Source organism: Rhinatrema bivittatum, chromosome 12 (assembly GCF_901001135.1).
Source record: "Rhinatrema bivittatum chromosome 12, aRhiBiv1.1, whole genome shotgun sequence".
Classification (NCBI taxonomy): domain Eukaryota; kingdom Metazoa; phylum Chordata; class Amphibia; order Gymnophiona; family Rhinatrematidae; genus Rhinatrema; species Rhinatrema bivittatum.
The window spans coordinates 50,462,175-50,481,476 of NC_042626.1; the positions used below are offsets into that span (position 1 = coordinate 50,462,175).

Genomic DNA, 19,302 nt, shown 5'->3' on the forward strand with positions numbered 1-19,302 from the left:
AATTTTATGCTTTTAGTGAAGGATGTTGATGATAAACTCCAAATTGTTTCCAGATATCTGTTCGAAAGTGAAATTTTGTACATTGAAATGAGCCATACTAATGCAGCATATGGAGCAACCCAGTAGTCCTTGTTTTTATTCTTTCATTCTTGGACTGGTTTCTATTCAGTTCGACTCCGGGATTGTTTTCTCACCATCTAAATTTTAAAAATAAATAAATAAATAAAATAAAAATGTGATGAAGTATGTTCACACTAAGATTTTCTGAGCTTTGTCCAAGGGTACATATTCTCAATTACAGTAGTTTTGTTGTTAGAAGGGGAAGGAGGAAGATTTGCATGGCGGGTCTAAAAATGAGCACGGTGATCAGCCACAATTCCGTGGCAGGAATTTACTTGTCTTGACAATTCATAAGCAGTTCATTATTATTATTTTTTTTAAACCTTATCTGAAACAAAACTGTTTCTTCTCTTCTCTGTATAGGGCACGCACAATTTTGGTGGTATTAGGGTGGGCAATGGGCCAACTGAAGAAGATGCGGAGATCATTCAGCATGACCAGCTGTCCATGCACTCGGATGAAGGAGAGGAGGTGAGTTCCCGCTGATGGCTTGCTTTGTCAGAACATGTTTCCTCAGTGTTTGGGGCTGTGTTAGATGTTTTTTGGTTTTTTTTTAAATGCTTTTTGCAACTACAGTACTGAAGTGCGCTTGCTAATTTATCTGAAAATGCAAGCAGCAATTAGAAAGCACAAGCCTAAAGTTGTTCTGGTGTTTGGGAAGAAGCACGTAAAAGAAAAATGACTTCTGCCTGATTCTGGTTTCCCTCAAGGTTTTAATCCTTTATTAATGCTGAAGATATCCAAATTTAGTCAGTAAGATTGATTTATAGAAGTGTGTGTATTCAGTTTGTAAATGATTACTTTTCAACAGTAATATTAGCTATCCTTATTGTAAATGATGAAACATTTGTATATGCTGGCGATTTTCCATTTAAGTGTTAATAAACTGCGTACTGCCATGTGGACAGACCTGGATTTAATTCCTGTATGCAGCTGAATTTCTTGGGTCAAATTGATGGGAGCCGGGGATGCCACAGAAACGGTGTTCATGTCCCCTGGGAGTGGAGGGAAGAGAGTCTCTGTTGTCTTGCAACAGTGACACCTATTGGCCAAGCTCGAGGTCCATGTAATCCAGTTTCCGGAGGGAGCCAAAGTTTGTACCCCTCCCCCCCTAGCTGAGGACTGCCACCACGATGAGTTAGCAGGAGGATATAAACAGAGGGAAAATCCCCATGTAGTTGCAAATGAAGGCTTGTGGAATTTTAGCCCAATTACAGGCCATTTCCAGTTGTGTTGGAAGCCAAAACGAGCGGAGAGAAATCTTCCAGGTCAGAAAATAAAAGCCAATTTTGGGAGAGGATTAATCATTCTTTTCCACTTGTAAGTGCGTAGATCCCCTCTACAAGAGGTAGAGTTGACAATCAAAAAAAAAAAGCCCATTTCCATAGGTAAACCAATGTTCTACCCGTGGAAATGGTTTTAAAATGACTCTATTACAGGACAGCTGATAACATCCAGTTGAGAAGAATCTTTCCATAGTTAACTTGCAGTGTGGAGCTCCGTTTCTTTGAAGAATTGGCGAGAGGGATACAGAATGAGTCTCAGCTGTCACTCATTGGTGACACCTACTGGCCAGACCTGGAAGTACTGGCGTCTGGAGGGAGCCTGTGATTTGTGGCCCCCAGCCAAGGAGTATTGCTACGTTAGCTTTGAGTTATAAATTGGGGGGAAGACCCTTGATATTTATGATTGAAGCCTCATGACACCATAGTCCAAAGCCTCAAGGAGCAGGAGGAAATGAGTAGAGGTAATTTTTCTTTAGAGCAGTATGGCCTCCAGTGTTTTCCAGCTTGACCATCTTTTTTTTTTTTTTTCCCCCCCCAATAAGATTTTTCTCCTGGAAATGTGGTTGACAATAATAATAAAAAAAAAATAAAATAAAATAAAAAATCAGATTTGTTGTTCCCCATCAGTATTACTCTGAACACTATTTAATTCTGGAACTTCTAAGTAGTTCAATTCAAGCTTATTGAGTTCAGCATCCCAGGAAGAGGAGAGGAGGGGGGTCTCTTCTAGTTTTACCACTTTACCATGTATTCAATTTCTTCTTAAAGCTGTTTTGCACTAAAAGAAAAAAAAACCCCTCTCGTTTACACATTGGTTGAGCAAAGACTGAGCCTGTTGGCACCATGTCAGTGTGCAGCCACCGTACCATGGGATTTATTTCAGATGTTTTCACGACTAACTGGATTTGGTTTGACATTTTGCATTAAATGTAAATTTATGTTTTCAAGCCTGCCGAGGATGAAGTGGTAAGACTAAAGCTGGCTTTGCATGTGTATTTATGTTGAGTTTTTATTTTCCATCCCCATCATTCAGTTTGAGATCACGTGGCAGTTGTTTGTGATTACATGAGTGAGCTTCATGCCATATTTCTGTGGCTTGCTTTGCCAGGGATTTACTCCCTCGCTGCTGATGGGGCAGAGATTAATACCTCAGAAAAACAGCAGTATATCTCCTTTTCTGAGTCCCAGTAGAATGAAAAAGTCTATGCAAAGCTATTTCTGCCTTCACCATGTAAGCAGAAAATAAACAGGTTGTATCTTAATTTTTATTTAATCTATAGTCACCTTTTTGTTGCCTGTATATAGCTGCCCCTGGGACTTCCAGCTCCTAGTTGGCCAGTTCAGTGATTAATCACTTTTTTTTTCTGCACAGACCAAATGGAGTTTCCACATCAGGATGTGTATATTCTATAGCTGGTGTGGTCAGACCAGTAGAATATAATGCCTCCTGAGTGTGCCACATTCTGTTTGCTGTACGCATTAATAGAACATATAAAAATAAGTTGTTGGGTGTTTAAATGAAGTATTCATAGACCAGGAAGGGGCAGAGCATCAGAAGCTTTCATATTTACCCAGTGATGGGTGCATGGAGGTGTGTCGCACTGTAAGACAAGTGGATGACTGAATTGGTGTGTGTTAAATCTGAGAAGTGAGAGGGCAATAAAATTTCCTGTGCTGTAAACAACCAGCAAAGGTCATATGATCTGAGAAGTTCATAGTTGAGGCCTTATGGCAACAGTTTTACCAGTCCGGGGTATTTTTCACATGCAAGTTACTGTATTTTCAGAACTTTATTGCTGTACACTAGGCCTTCTGTTGATGGTTCTTCATTTGGAATCTCAAAGCTCCTGATTCTTAAAGGTTCTATTATAGACCAGGTTTGTGCACAAGTAACTTATCAGAGGTGTGCCTTTCGCATACCCTTCAGCTGCCTGTATGTGTGTTACTGGCATACTTGCTTTCTCTTGGTGCACTTTATCTTCCTTTTGACTTTTTGGTGAAAGAAAAATAGAAATATGCATCTTGGCTTTGGTCATTATCAGCTTTGATACTGACTTTAAAAAGCTGGCTAGCTTTCAAAGAATTTAGAGCTGTAAAATAAATGCTGTAAAGCTGCCAGGAAATGTTTAAGCAATGTGAAGAGCTTTAATCACAGTATAGCCAGCACAAAGAGATGCCCATTTTTTGAGTGAATTTTAACAGAGAAACACTATATCTGATTAAAAAAAAATAGAAAATTAGGGCAAGGCTAGCTGAGCCACTTGTAAGTTAATATTAAACATTTTTAAAACCAGCATTCTTCAGAACAGCGCGTGCACTAAAGATGTTCAAGGCTTGTACAAGAGTCTCACAGAGGAGGAGAGTACCTGCAAAACAAGAGAGCTTTCTGCAGATTAGAGAGAGATGGGTTTCATTACATTCTGAGGAAGGTGTGCGTGGAGAGGGGGATGGGGAGAAGTGGTTACTGTCTGAATGGCAAAGCTGTACTATGCACTCTCAGAAGTGCTGCTGTGTTCTGTTTTGTTTTGGGGTTTTTTAAACCAGTGTTGGTCAGCTTACACATTTGCTAGTGAGATTGTCATGGTTTAGCGCAGGTGAACTTTTGAAACCATTTAGACAAAGCTGGTATTAGATTTTTGACAGACAGTTAAGCATTAGAGCATTTCATGCTTTTGAAGGGGAAGGAAAGAGAAATGGTATGGTTATAGAATATTCACCATTTCATGTTGATTTTTATCAATGCTACTACATGTGGACTGTCGTGCAAGGTGCTTTAAGTCATGTCTTATAGTGTAGATATGGCAGGCTTATGCTTTATATTGGATACATAGGGAACTCCCTGCCAGGCATCTGCATTTGAGATGTGAGCAATGAAACAGTCAGGAACCAAAAGTAGGCTTTCCCCACTCCAAAAAGAGATCTCAAACCAGATCTCATTTTTAGACAAATCCAAATATGATACAGGTCAATACAGTAAAGTGCGGCCGCGGTTACCCTGCTTCTAACCCGCTTTCTACTCACTTTTCGGCCGCGTTAGTCCAACCCGCGATACACTATCCCCTTTAACCCATTCTTACTGCCTCTTTAAATCACCGGGTAACCCCTTCCGCCCGCTGCATGTATATTAGATGTAAACGATCGAATTAGCTATTCCCTCCCATACAGTAACGCACGCCCTGACTATCGCTTTTTTAACCTGCAGTTTTGCCGCGCGTTTAACCTGCTAATTTACCGCCTACCCCTACCCCTGCGTTAGAGGCAGGGGTAAGGGTAGACGGCAAATGTTCCCCCAAAAGGAAACCTAAAAACCTAAAATCCCCTCCTCCCGAAGCGACTAGACATGTACCAACTTACCTTTTGTTGCTTTTTCAGCCCTTTCAGCCTTCTCTGCCGTCCTCCGGAGGGGGCAGCCGGCGGCGAAAGCGGCTTCCATTGGTCCCCTGCACAGGTCCCGGTTCTCCTGGCTCTCGATGATGTTCCAGCAGGTACTCCGCCCGTCCATGTGCTTTCATTGGCTTGAGCGCCCGTCAATATGGGCACTCAAGCCAATGAAAGTACGCTTCGCTTCGCTCGCGCCGTTACGTCATGCGCTTCGCTGGCTCTAGCCATTGGAGCCGAGAGCCCGAACCGCGCCGCGGAGTACCTGCTGGAACATCATCGAGAGCCAGGAGAACCGGGACCTGCGTGGGGGACCAATGGAAGCCGCTTTCGCCGGCTGCCCCCCCGGGAGGCAGGGGAGCCGCGGTCCATCTCCGGAGGAGGGCTGCAAGAAAAATAAGTCGCTTCGTTGCTTTACACTTTACATGTCGTTTCACCAGTCCTGAGCGTAGGAGAACCGTCCACTTCCTGGTACCTGTCATTTCAAATGTCATTTAAATACAGTATCGAGCGGTAGGTGAGCCGGACTGTGCGTGCGGCAACCGCAGGTGCACCCGGCACTAACCTACCGCTCCTTACTGTATCGGCCTGTAAGTAATTCTTCTTTGTCAACTAAATGTGTGCAAATATATTTCATGAATATTCTTTTGGATCTCCAGAATATCAGATCTGTTGGAAGGCTCTGAGGGCCATGTTTGAGAATCATTTATATAAATAAAGGTCAGGATGGAATATCCCTGGAAGCTTTCCCTGGGAGAAAACTGCACCATTACGACAAAGGATAGCCATGAGGCCCATCTAGTCTGCCCATTTTCCCCCTCCTGTTATAGTACTTCTGACCCGATATGGTCTCCCGCTATGCCATTGTTTCCCTGCAAGGGAGATTCAGAACTGGATGGATTCACTATGAAGCTAGCTCCGTTACTTGTTGCATAACATTTTCAAAGGTCTGGTATATCAGTTCCTCTCTCCAAAAATATTCCCAGACTCTTCCTGCATTCTCTCTGCCTTGTACCACTAAACCTTCCTTTTGTAGTAGTTTTCAAGTGCCATATGTCATTGCTTAATCCAAGTTGACTCAAACATCACAAACTCCCAAACCTTTTTCCCTTTCGCTTTAAAGTAAAATTTAATAAACTTTTTCTTCTGGAAATAACCAGGTAAGACTTATCCAGCTTACAGGGGATAATCAGCAGCACGGCAATGCCTTGAATATACCAGGATAAGTATTAAAGTTAGCCAGATAAGCTTATCTGGCTACTTTAGACCTGCTGTGGGACACATCTAACTTATCTACCTGACAGATAAGTAGCTCCGCCCTATTATGCCCACCCCTGACTTATCCAGCTAACAGCTTAGCTGGATTAGTGACTTGTCCATTGAAATAGCCAGTTAATCAGCAGCTGCTACTTAGCCGATTAAGTCCCACTTATCCAGCTAAGTCCCGTTTAAATATTGACCTCTTTATTACCATTTTATTTCTTCTTCCATCTTCTTCAATTGCATTATAATAAGCAGTATTGTCTGGGGCTGTGGTAATGTAGGTAAACCAGGAAGTACCATAAGCACTATGCTGGCATGGTCTGATCAGACCCAAAAAACACAAAGGAAGGCGATCTATAAAAGCCGTCAGGTTGAAGAAAGGAATAGATGCCAAATGTCTTATAAAATTCCTTTATTGGGCTACCTTTGTGTCTCCACTGCAATAAAGGAATTTTATAAGACATTTGGCATCTATTCCTTTCTTCATCCATGGTCTGATCAGAGCCAGAAGCTGTACATAGAGGAGGGCAGTTTCCAAACTGTCCACACTGAAACAAAGTCTTCAAGTCATATTTGCACCAAGTTCCAAAGTGAAGGTACGCATGCTTTCCTTTTGAATATTTGTACCCACAGACTTTTGCACCTCCTTTTTGTGCTTGTATTTATCCCATAGAAAATAACGTGCATAGAGTTGAAAATGCAATGTGTGCATTGTTTTCCATCCTCCACTTAAACACGCCCTTGGGAGTGCCTCCTCTATATGTGGCTAAGCATATAGAGGAGGCGCTCCCAAGGCAATTTTCCGATGGCTATGTAAGTGGCTTTGAAATTGTCCCCCTCAGGTCATCAATGCTACCATTTAATCTGTGTATATATAATAGTAATTTCTCTGTAGGTCTACCTTAACAAAGCTCTCATTATAATCATAGAGCTGATCAGCACGATAACCATATTCTGGCATCGTATGAAGGTAGACCTACAGAGAAATTACTATTAGCAGCAAGTCTCTTATATATATCTAGATTGTTTTTCTTGCATTGCCTTTGGGTCAGTTTTTGAGTCGTGACCATTTAATCTGTGTCAGCAGGTGACATGTTCATACCCTGCTTTAGTGTCAGTCTATGATTCTGGAAAAGGAAACTGGCTTATAACCACAAACTATATAACACACACTGCCAGTGCAAGACATTGCCATCTCAACCGAAGTCAACAGAAACCATGTCAAAGAACTTTGTTTTACCTTGCTCCTCTAGTGATTTAGGTTTGCACAGTGGTGGAAATAAGCATGTAATTAATATAGGAAATGATGGCAGAAAAAGACCAGCAAGCCAGTCAGGTCTGCCTGTGAAGTCGTCATCACTCTTTCATGTTACTTTTTACATTTGTGATATTAATTTATTTTTTTATACTGGGTTATGTTTGTGGGCGGGTTATATGTAGTTTCGATTGTATTGTACACTTGTGTTTGTGTGTATTAAATGTTGATTGTGTGTGTGTTTTGTGGTTGTGCTGCATGTAGTGTTGGTGATGGTGGTTGTATTTAGTTGGGTTTTGCTTTGTCATGGTGCAGTTGTGCTGTGTAGATTGGTGGTATCTTGTAACTGTATAATGTGGCATTTGGATGCTTCTGTTGCACTGAATGATGTAATAACATAAGCAATGAAAAATAAAGTAGAAAAAAAATGAATTTCTGCAATAGTTTGGTAGCAACAAGCATGAACTATAGGTCTTGGGGAAGAAAGTTTACCAGGGCAGCTTTGTGTAACTAAAGTTATATTTAGGGAATCTCATAATGTCAGTGTCAGAGAATACAGAACACTCAATACAAAAGCAAGGCACTTTGATACGAGTCACTGCTTTATATCTGGGACAGACAGAGGAAATATTTCATTTCTATGTGGAACTCACAATTACGAACAAGGGACAAAATCTAAAGGTGAAATAGTTTCCAATAAATATATCAGTTTTCTGACACTGCTTATGTTTAGAATGTGCAACAAAAATCAGTTTTAGAGCTACAGTATTTACCAGAAATGTTAGGAAAAGTGGTTCTGTAAGAATAAAGAAGGGGCCCATGTTGAGTTCAAGATACAAGATCACATATTTGTATGTGTGTGTTCAACATATGCAGGAAGTGAGGAGATGAGGTGCCAAATAGATGGATTCTTTCAGAACTTCTAGAAAAGGCAAAAACCTTTTACTGCCTATACGGAGTACTCTCTGTACTGCAGCAGCTCCAGTGTCACCTCAATTTGTTTTTATCTGCCAGGATCATGTGACATGTTTTCTTCTAGCCCCACTGAGCCTCAGAAATTGGTTTGTTTTGGGTTTTTTTTCCTCTCCATCTGGCTTTTCTGCCAGAAAGCCCCTAGTGTTGCCCTAGTTGGGTTTTTTTTTGGCATTTGATACATTTTAATTCCAGCTGCCTATCAGGAGGAAAATTTCTTACTTTGAGGATACCTTTTTGATCCAAGGAGCAAGCCAACAGCTTCACATTCTGTCCTGGGTGAAAGCAGATGTACATAACTGACCATCGCAAAGTTTGCTGCAAATGTTTGGGGTAAAGCCACAGTGGCTTGAGCTATGATACCTGTGCCAAGATGTCACTCAGCATGATGGGCTTCAAGCATTCCTTACCTAGTGAATTTATGGCCAGTTCTTTAGAGTCATTGCTGGTGGCCAGGCTGTGCCGAAGAGGCCCTCAGTCTGAGAAAAGGCCCAGTAGTTGAATATTCTCATTCCCCATGCCTAAGTTTAGACCAGGCTCTGATCACTCAAGCAGGTTGTTGAAGAGTTTGTTTCTCTGATTTTTATACTCCACTATTTTAGGTAATTCAAGGCAGATTTTATTGAATCAGGTACAGTGACTTACCTAAGGTTACAAGGAGCAGCAGTGGGATTTGAACCCTGGTCTCCCTGATTCATAGCCTGCTGCTCTAATCACTAGGCTACTCTGAGCCTTGAACAGAGACTTTGTCGCATGAAGTGGCTTTTCGCATGGCTCTAAGAGCCATGAGATACAGGAGGTACCTCACCTTCCAAAGCAGCCATTTCGTGAGGTGAGTTCTGTTTCTCCAATACAAAGGTTGCCATGTTGGTGTTCAGAGGCTCAGTCAGAGGCCTAAACAGCAAACTCCATCTAAAGACCTTTCCTTCCTGCGTTTTGTCCAGAGATTAGCTGAGGTTACTGCTTTGAGTTACAGGTTGATTGTGAGCGTAAGCACCTGTTCTCAGGTTCCTCAAATACTCGGATGCTCTAAAACATAGTAATATAATAATGACAACAGAAAAGGACCAGATGGCTCATCCAGTCTGCCCAGCAAGCTTCTTATGGTAGTATCTGCCACTTCGTGCAGGGTATCCCCTGTTTCTTTCAAGGGTAGTAACTGCGTTCCATGCAGTTACCCCAAAGCCTTAAGATAAGAGTAGTAATATTTTTCCATCGATAAGCAGGCTGAATTAGCCCTGCTATTTGGGTGATATCACAGAGTGTGCACACTTTCTTTAAGATTCAAAGTCTTTTGTGCTGCGCTTGCGCGGCACTTCCCGCGCGCAGCTTGCGGTCACTCTACTTCAGTTATATTTTTTCCGTGCTCAGGCACGGACGTTCTTTCTTCACACTCTCTTCAGTGATTTTTTCGACTTATGACTCTGAAACAGCACTTCTCAGTGCTACAATGGCTTCGAAAAAAATGGGCTTTAAGTATTTTCAGTGTGGACACACAATGCCTGTCACTGATAATCACAGTTATTATATCTGCCTGGGTCCGGACCATGACCAAGCATCATGTAGGGATTGCGGCGCATGTCCCCCAGAGCCCAAAGACAAAGGGCCGCAAAAATTGCCAACCTTCAGGAAACCCATTCACCGGCGCCAAGTTCTTATGTTCCCACTCTGGGACGTTCCATCCAATCGACCACGGGCTTGTGGATGAAGTCTCAAAAGGTGCCTAAATGATCCTGTTCTGCAGAACCAAGGCCCAAGAAACACCGCTCCGACTTGGATTGTAAAAAGCCCTGAGTGGACCCGACACAAGTGTGCCGACTCCGCCACAAAATACTCTGTGCACGATGCAGGAGCCAAAGGAACTGTCTGTGCTAGATGCTGTGCTGAAATCGATGCATCAGTGCCATCAAGTGCTCACAAACTGAAACACTCCACCTTGACACATTTTGCATCGCATTCCACCAAACATGACACATTGTATTCTCTCATCACATAACTCGTGAAGCATCGACACATTCGCACCATCACTATGCCTCTACAGCGCATGAGGAACACTCATTGACACATACATCATCCAAACAGAGAAACAAAAGATCTCCATCTATATCTCAACTATCAAGGGATCCCATCCTGGGTATCTTATTATATCCTCCTTGGGTTTCCCCTCCGAAACCACTTTCCATTAACTCAGGTTCCTCACAAAGTAGCCGATCGGAGTACTTGGGACTTTCTTCTCTCTCAACGAAAAACATAACATTTACAGGAAGAACTTTCTCAGAGAAGACTACCTCCTCGGCAAGAGCAAGGTTCTTGGGCACCTCAACCTACTTCGGAAATTTTTCAAGCACAGCAGGGAATGCTCCTCCAAACACTTCCCCTAACTCACTGCCCTCTCCCAACCCAGAGGAGTCTAAGGGCAAGGATAATTCGCCTCATTCGATACCTTTAGATTCCCCAGGTGACAGTTTCCCAGAAATTTCTACTGATATACCCTCTGATCCACCAGAAGAACTTCCTGACCATTCCTCTCCACCTGAAGACCTCATCTATTCTCGATTTATCGAAAAACTTGGAAACCTCCTGGGAGTGGAAATCAGAAAACTACCAAACACCAGGGAAGAAGTTTTCTGAATTCTTAAAATTCTAGATGTTTCTGCTGAACCATCAGCTCTACCATTGCACAAACTGTTAGACTCCGTTCTCTCAAAAACTTGGGAATCTCCCTAATCAATACCACCCATTTCTAGGAAACTAGATTTGAAATTCAGATTACAGAAGTCTAATGCCTACGGAGTAGTTCAGCTCCCACATGCGGCAGTAGTCATGGAGTCAGCGATGAAATGAGCAAAGAAGACCAAGCTACATTCATCAACACCTCCGATAAAAGGTCATAGAGTTCTTGAGTATGCTAGAAGATCTTTTCAAAATGCAATGCTAACTTCTCATATACAGCAACATCAATTTTACATTGTCCAATACATTTATGAATCTCTCCACCTGCTAAAACCATTTCTCTATACAAAGACAGGACAACCAATCACACCTCAACCAATATACTAAGGACAGTATATGAATCCTTTGAAACATCCTTCAGAACTTCAGCCACAGCCATTGTGGCCCGTCACATGGCATGGCTCTGTTCTAGTTCCATCAGAGAAAATGTTCATGAAAAATTAGCTAATCTTCCTTGTGTGGGAGACAATTCGTTCTGTGAAAAATTTAAGGATACAGTAGCTCAATTAAGAGCAAAATGTAGCAGTCCAGTCTCTCTCAGGATCCTCAGTCCTCAATCAGGCGCTATTACCAATGAAAGCCTTTCTACTATCAAAGAAAGCAGTACAAAATGTACATACCATATAGAGCACAGCGATTTTAATCTTATCAATTATTGCACTCACAGTCCCAGTCAGCTCAAGCTAGACCCCGCCAGAGGGAGAGAAACAGCAAAAACCAGCCTTATACCCCTCTCCAAAAATCTCCACAGTCTTTTTGAAGATGTCTCAGCCATAGTCGTAATCCCCAATTGGAGGAAGAATCCAAAATTTCTATACAGAATGGCAAAAAATCACCATGGACCAATGGGTAATCCAAATTGTAAAAGAGGGATACCATCTCAATTTCTTATCCAAACCTCATCTCCTTCGCTTCACTACCAGGATAAGGAATGTCTTCAATATTCATCTTCTAGAGCAAGAAGTACAGTTTCTGCTCCAGCAACAAGCAATCCAAACAATTCTGAAGAGCATCCTGTCTCTATCCTTTTTGAGATATGGTCTCCAGAACTGAACACAGTACTCCAGGTGAGGCTTCACTAAGGCATTGTCACCTTCCTTTTTCCTGCTGGTTATTCCTCTTTCTATACAGTCCAGCATTTTTCTGGCTTTAGCTATCGCCTTGTCACATTGGTCGCTGTCTTCAGATTGCCAGATACTATTACCCCAGGATCTCTCTCTTGGTCCGTGCATATCTGTGTTTGACTCCTCATCATATACAGCTCTTTCAGATTACCGTACCCCAGATGCATGACTGCATTTCTTGGCATTGAATCCTAGCTGCCAAATCTTTGACCACTTTCTTAAATCACTTTTCATTCTCTCTACTCCTTTAGGTGGGTCTACTCTGTTGCAGATCTGCAAATAGACAAACTTTACCTTGTATCCCTTCTATCACTTACAAAGATATTGAACAGAACCAGTTCCAAAACCGATCCCTGTGGCACTCCGTTTAATATTGTTCTCTTCAGAGTAGGTTCCATTTACCATTACATGCATTCTCTTATCAGTCAACCAGTTTTTAATTCATGCCACCACCTTGGTGATCACTCCCAAGCTTCTCATTTTATTCACAAGCCTTGTATGCGGGACCATATCAAAAGCTTTGCTGAAATCCAAGTAACTCACATCAAGTGCTCTTCCTTGATCCAATTCTCTAGTCACCCAATCAAAAAAATCAATAAGATTGGTCTGGCAGGACCTTTCCCTGGTGAATCCATGCTTCCTCAGATTCACTATCCTTTTCTTTAGTGGAGTCTCCATTAATTTTCTTACCATCGAGGTAAGGCTAACTGGCCTACAGTTTCCAGCCTCCTCTCTGCTACCACCCTTGTGAAGGACCACATCCACAATTCTCCAATCTCGTGGCACTACTCCCATTTCCAGGGATCTATTGAACAGGTCTTTCAGCAAATCTGCCAGCACATCTGTGAGCTCCCTCAGTGTCCTGGGATGTGTCTTGTCAACTTTCAGTTTACTTAGCTCATTTCATACATTCTCTTCTAAAAATGGAGTTTCATCTACCCCATCCCCTTCTACAGTCTTGTCAACCAGCAATGATCCTTCTCCAGGATCTTCTTTAGTGAGCACTGAACTAAAGTATTTGTTTAATATTGTGCCATTTCTTTGTCTCTCTCCACATATTGCTCCTTGTCACCTTTCAGTTTCACTATACTACTTCAGGCCTTCCTTCTTTCTCTGATATGTCTGAAAAATGTTTAGTCACCTTGCTTGATCTCTTTGGCAATCCTTTCTTCTGCTTGATCTTTTGCTTTCCTGATTTTTTTCTTTGTCTCTCTTAGCATCATCAGATATGCTTCCCTGTGTTCCTCTTTTTGGGATCCTTGATACTTCTTGAATGCTGTTCTTTTTGCCTTTATTTTGTGAGCCACCTCCTTTGAGAACCAGATCAGTTTCTTTTTCCCTCTTTCTTTTGTTTACTTTTCTAACATAGAGCATTGTGCCTTTGTATTAGCTCCTTTAATCTGGCCCACTGTTCCACCTCACCCATTTTCTCCTAGTCTTCTAATTCTTCTTTCAATTACATCACCATTTTTACAAAGTCCGTATTTGTGAAATTCAAAACTCGGGTCTTCGTGTGACTTCTCTGTAGCCTGTTCGCAATATCGAACCATACTATCTGATGATTGCTGGTGCTCAGGTGGACACCTATCTAGATATTAGAGACATTATCCCCGTTAGTGAACACTTGTCAAATATCACATCCTCTCTCATGGGTTCCATTTACATTTGTTTGAGCAGAACCCCTTGAAGGACATCCACTATCTCTCTACTTCTTGAAGATTCCACAGAAGGGATATTCCATTCCATATCCTGCAGATTAAAATCTCCAACAAGCAACACTTCTCCCTTTCTCACCTTTTGGATATCTTCAATCAGATCTCTGTCCAGTTCTTCTATTTGAGAAGGAGTCCTGTAGATCAGTCCAGTAAAAATGGAAGCACGATCTTTTTTTTTTTTTTTTAGGACAGTACATAATGCTTCTTCTGTACCCCATGGCCTTTCAATTCAGTTGCTTGGATATTGTTTTTGTCACAAAGAGCTGGCCCTCCAACTTTTCTGTACTCTGTCCTTCCTAGATAAGTTGTAGCCTGGGATGGCCATATCCTAATCATGAGAATCGGTGAACCATGTCTCCATAACAGCAACAATGTCCAAATCCGCCTCCACCATTAGGATCTACAGGTCTGGAGTTTTATTGTCCAGACTGTGAGCATTTGTGGTCATTGCTTTCCAGCTGCTGTTCCTAGTCACCTTTTCTGTTTTTGTTTTTTTTTAACTGAAAGATTTTGTTACTCTCTCTTCCCTCATCTTGTATTTTTGGGGTGACCTGCCACTTTCACTGGCCACCTCCTGCTACCCCTGCTCTCCAGTTTAAATGCCTGATAATGTATGATCTGAATTTCTCACAACATCCTCTTTCCTGCACTGTCTGTCCACACACACTTCCAGGACGTATGAAAGAAGATGTGGAAAACACCACACACCGTACTTCCAGTTGAAAAAAAAGTAAACATGAAGAATTCAAGGAATTTAAGAACATAAGTGTCATGCTGGGTCAGACCAAGGTTCATAGAGCACAGCATTCTATCTCAGATAATGACCGGTCCAGGTCACAAGTACCCGTCATATCCTCAGTAGTTGATCTGTTTCTTATCTCTCACTCAGAGTGCTGGTGCGAAGGTGTCCAGCCACCCTAAATGGTGATGTCATGATGACGTCTTGTTCCTTCTTGTTCTTCCCCTCCCCCCGTGCCCCCCCCCAAGTCACAGTGCCCATGTCGCCAGAGCTCCCTTACCTTGCCAACCAACACATCCCAAAGTGCGAGTCCTACAGTTTCAAACCTGCCATTCGACTCCTTCGCGTTAAAAAGAATACCGCCCTCATATCCAGTGATGGTGCCCTGCCCACTTCCGGTGACTGCTTAGCCTGCCTAATGCTTCATGGTGGCCCTAAGAACATAAGAAATTGCCATACTGGGTTAGACCAAGGGTCCATAAAGCCCAGCATCCTGTTTCCAACAGTGGCCAATCCAGGCTACAAGTTCCTGGCAAGTTCCCTGCTCACTCCCAGGGATAAGATCTGGCTTTTGCAAGTCTACTTGTTTATGGACTTTTCCTTTAAGGACTTGTCCAATTCTCTTTTCAACTCCACCGTTTGTTGCCTTGACAGTGCCCTCCAGCAACAGATTCTATAACTTGATTATGCGTTGGGTGAAAAAATAGTTTTTATGTTTTGTTTTAAATCTACTGGTTGCTAGTTTCATGGAATGTCCCCATGGTAAGCCTCCATTACTGTATCAGAATGTGATGGTTAAATCCTCCCTTAAAAGGGACAAGAAGCTGAGAATCCATGCCTCTGTGCCCCCCCCCCCCCCCCCCCCCGGACTTGTCTCAGATGCTAGACTTATTTGGGAAGAAGCATTACCAGAAAGATATGATCCCGCCCCACATAGCTTTTTACCTGACACATGAAACATTACTTGCATAGAATTTTGGAAATGCATAAGGAATTTTAGATTCTCCCTCAGGAGAAACAGGTAGAGTTCTATCATCTAATGGAAATTTGGTGAGGAGTATAAAAGCATCTGGTCTGCATGACCTATGATGCTTTTGAAAGAGCACAGAGAGCCTCTGCCATGGCTGTTGATGCTCACAGATATTCATGATTGTGGGCCTCAAGCCTTTTTGAGGATGTATGGGAAAGACTTGTGGATGCCACCACTGTCTCTTTAGAGCGAGAGAGTTTAATGAGCTTCCATGCTTTTTTGACCTTATCTGTTGCCACCTCTGAATTTCCAGTCAATTCTTGGAGATTTCACAGTGGACCACCTAGGCAGCAGTGTTTTTCTCAAAAGAAATGCTTTCCAAGGCCTACTTTTTCCCAGACAGCAAGGTTCGAGGGATCTCTATCTCAACCAAAGGAGCTCAAACACCTACTCAAAACCATTTGATGTGGGGTTTTTTTTAACCAGATCTAGATGATATAGCCAGAGGTTGATCCTATGTTACAAAATTTACATTATATTAGATATTTTTAGTGGCAGTCGCCAGCCCCTAGTGACTTGTCCATCTTATACTAGATGTCATTATAATAAGGTGGTACTTCGCACACATCTTAAATTTCTGCCTAAGATGGTGTTTGACTTCCTCCTTAAGCATGCAGTGATTCTGCCAGCATTTTTCCCTAGGCCACTTGTCTTTAAAGGCTAAAAGGTTCTTCTTCATTCCCTGACTTGCAAGACTGCTCTCGTGTGCTATTTGAAGCAGACTCAAGTCTGTTACAAGTCCACCCAACTTTTTCTTTTGTCCCCAATAGACCTGGAATTACAGTGACAAAATGCACCATTTTTAAATTGGTAAGCAGATTGCATCTTCTTTTGCTAGTCCAGCTAGGTGTGACTTAAAAGGGGCATGTCAGAACCTCTAATGTTGGGGCCATGGCAGTGCCAATTGCTCACCTTTCATCTGCCTGTATTGAGGAAATTATAAAAGGCTGTGATGTGGAGTTTTCAAGTCCACATGTTTGTCTCATCTCTGTCCAGACATAGCTTCCCTGTGGTCTGTCCATGCCCCAAGATCTCTTTGAAGAGTACAGCCCAGCTCTAGCCATCTGAAAGCCTATGTTTATAATTTTGAGTTATCTTTCTTGTTTAAAGGAGAAAAAATAGAAATAGGGATTTCCCAACCATATTTTCCACTCATTGGTGGGTTTTGTTTTCTTGTTTCTGTTGAACACAGCCCTCAGCCAAGGGAGTTCCCACTTAATGTGACTTGGTGAACCTGTTTGTCAGAGAAAGCAAAGTTGCTTACTTGTAGCAAGTGTTCTCTGAAGACAGCTGTTCTGCAGTCACAGAAAGCCCCCTACCCGCTCTTTAAAATTCTTAACCTTTCACTCCAAGCTAAATAAATGAAACTGAGGAGCCTCTGCCACACAGGAGCTACTGTGCCTGGGCAGTGAAATATGTTTTTCTTTTCCAGAAAGCTCTGGAATCAGTGCAGTCACGGGACTCGCTAGTAAACTGCCCACCTGTTAAAAGGTAAGCAACTGTGCTTTATGTAGTCTAGAAATAGATACATATGTAGTTTCCTCAGAGCAAGACTAGATGGGAGTACAGAAAATTTAAAAAGAAGAAATGTACTTTTCTAAATGATGGGATTCCCTTTAAGAAAAAAAGACTCAAAAAAGGAGGGGCTTAGGTGCATCTAAAAGGGCCAATCTTTTTTATTTTGTGATATTGTAATCACTGCACAGCTCTCAGCCCTAGCTTTCCAGAAAAATATTGCCCCAAACTGCCATGGGGGTTGTCTGATAATGGACTAGGAGTCAAACGGCACATGCACTAAGGTGACCTGAAGGTTTTGCTTGTGCATTGTGCCTTATTTACCCTCTTTCCCACATGGATGCTTTGTATGGCAGTATTACCAATTTCCAAAACTGCATGATAGCTTCCTGTGCTGCATCAGCTGTCGCATCTCATAAGCATGCCATCCTTACATGTATGTAGTTGCCACAGTACATGGGAGCACTTTACCAGTGAAGTTCTTGTCTTTTGGTTCTTCCTTCTGCCATTTTATTCTGTTTTCCTGTATGCCTCGTTCCTTCAGAGAAGAGAAAATGTAGTTGTAAGCCCTATTGTAGAAATGGAAAAGGTTGACAGTGAAGTTGATATGGTAACAGTTTCACCAGTAAGTACCCACAGTTTCACATTCTATGCTTGCGAAAATCTGTTTCGATCCCTATTCTGTTCATCACATTGCATGTCCAAATCAAATTTTTATTACTTTTTTTTTTTTTAACCAAGATTTTGGAAGCTTAAAAACTGTTAAATACCATATAATACTTTTTAAATGAAACTAGTAAATGTAGAAATCATACAGGATAGTATCTTGTACTGTTTAGACAGCATAGGCACATGCAGTAGCATTATAATCTGGTTATCAGATAACTTGTCATCCAAGAGCAGGCAAGCCAAGCTTAGTTCTTTAAAACTTTTTCCTATGTTCTTTGGAGCTTGTATGCTGTATGTAAGTGAGAAGATGATTAGTGTATGTGACGCTATACACAATAACTTGTTTAATTATCAGGATTCTGCCTAAATGAACTGACTTGTCCAAGGCCACATGGCGGTAGTAGAATTCAAAATAGGACCTCCATTGGAGATGAGCAAACTTCTTCAAACAATTCAACAGATCTGAAAAATTTCAAAAGCACATCTTTTTGAAGAAATCCAAGCAGCTTGGGATCTTCTGATTTTCCTTCCATTTTTCTCCAAATGCACTGTTAAATAAATAAAACAGACTTTCTGAGGAAATCCTAAAATTCTGTTAAACATTTGGGCCTGATTGAGCTCTGCTTGTTTGCAGATTGTCTTTGAATTCTTGACACATCTTGTAAGTCTCCAGGTTTCACAGCTTTCTGCTTTTATCACTAGACTTCTGTGAGACACAAGAGTATTATCTAACTGCCCGAGTGGATGCCTGCTAAACCCTGAATTTGGTTAAATATATCGTACTCCACTGGCCCCTATGATCTGAATCTATTTGGTAGTTTCAAGTGTAGTACTGTGCAGGCTTCCAGTTACATTAGTCCTAAGCATTCACTGCTAGTTCTGGGTTCTCAATCCAAAATATTGTACTCCAAAATATTGGTGCAATTGTTTTGTTGGCTGTAAACATTCCTAGCCAGTAGGCTTTTGCCTTGAGGAATCCCTTCCCGTTTTTCAAAAAAAAAAAACCAAAAACCTGACCAGGAAGAGGCAAGAGTCCCCACAGAGTAATATTTTGTTTCTTCAGCAAAATTTGGTTTCATGTCTGGTTTCATTTTTCCCCTTAATATTTTTTTCTTGCAGTTTAATTTTGGGGATGTCGTTATCCATCAGGCCATCCACACTATTGAATACTGCCTGGGCTGCATTTCTAACACTGCTTCCTATCTGCGGCTTTGGGCTCTCAGCTTAGCTCATGCACGTGAGTCTCTTAATTTACTCCTGGTGGGGTGCTTTGAAATGGATTTTTGAAATTTAGTTTCCAGGTTCAGCAGCAGGCAGGCATTGAAAAACCCAGTCTTTATTTCCAGTAGTCATAACCTAGCTTTTGCCAGATGACTGTGGAAAGGAAGGAGCAGTCTGAGCCAGTCTTGCTTCTCAGAACTATAAACCCCTGTTTGCCTTAGGGCAAAACCAGGACTTGGCTCAACTTGCACTTTTTTGTCCTGGAGCTTGTCCTGAAGTTAT

General features: G+C 41.9%; 1 protein-coding gene across 4 annotated transcripts in view; it reads left to right on the plus strand.

Moving 5' to 3' along the window:
- ATP6V0A1 (ATPase H+ transporting V0 subunit a1) overlaps nucleotides 1–19,302 on the plus strand; it is a 138,276-nt gene that overhangs the window by 86,566 nt on the left and 32,408 nt on the right. For all 4 annotated transcript variants that reach the window (XM_029572451.1, XM_029572454.1, XM_029572453.1 and 1 more), the window contains 2 exons: nucleotides 484–591; nucleotides 18,919–19,036. In XM_029572451.1, coding sequence (XP_029428311.1) covers nucleotides 484–591; nucleotides 18,919–19,036 — 226 coding nt within the window. The remainder of the gene's footprint in view (nucleotides 1–483; nucleotides 592–18,918; nucleotides 19,037–19,302) is intronic.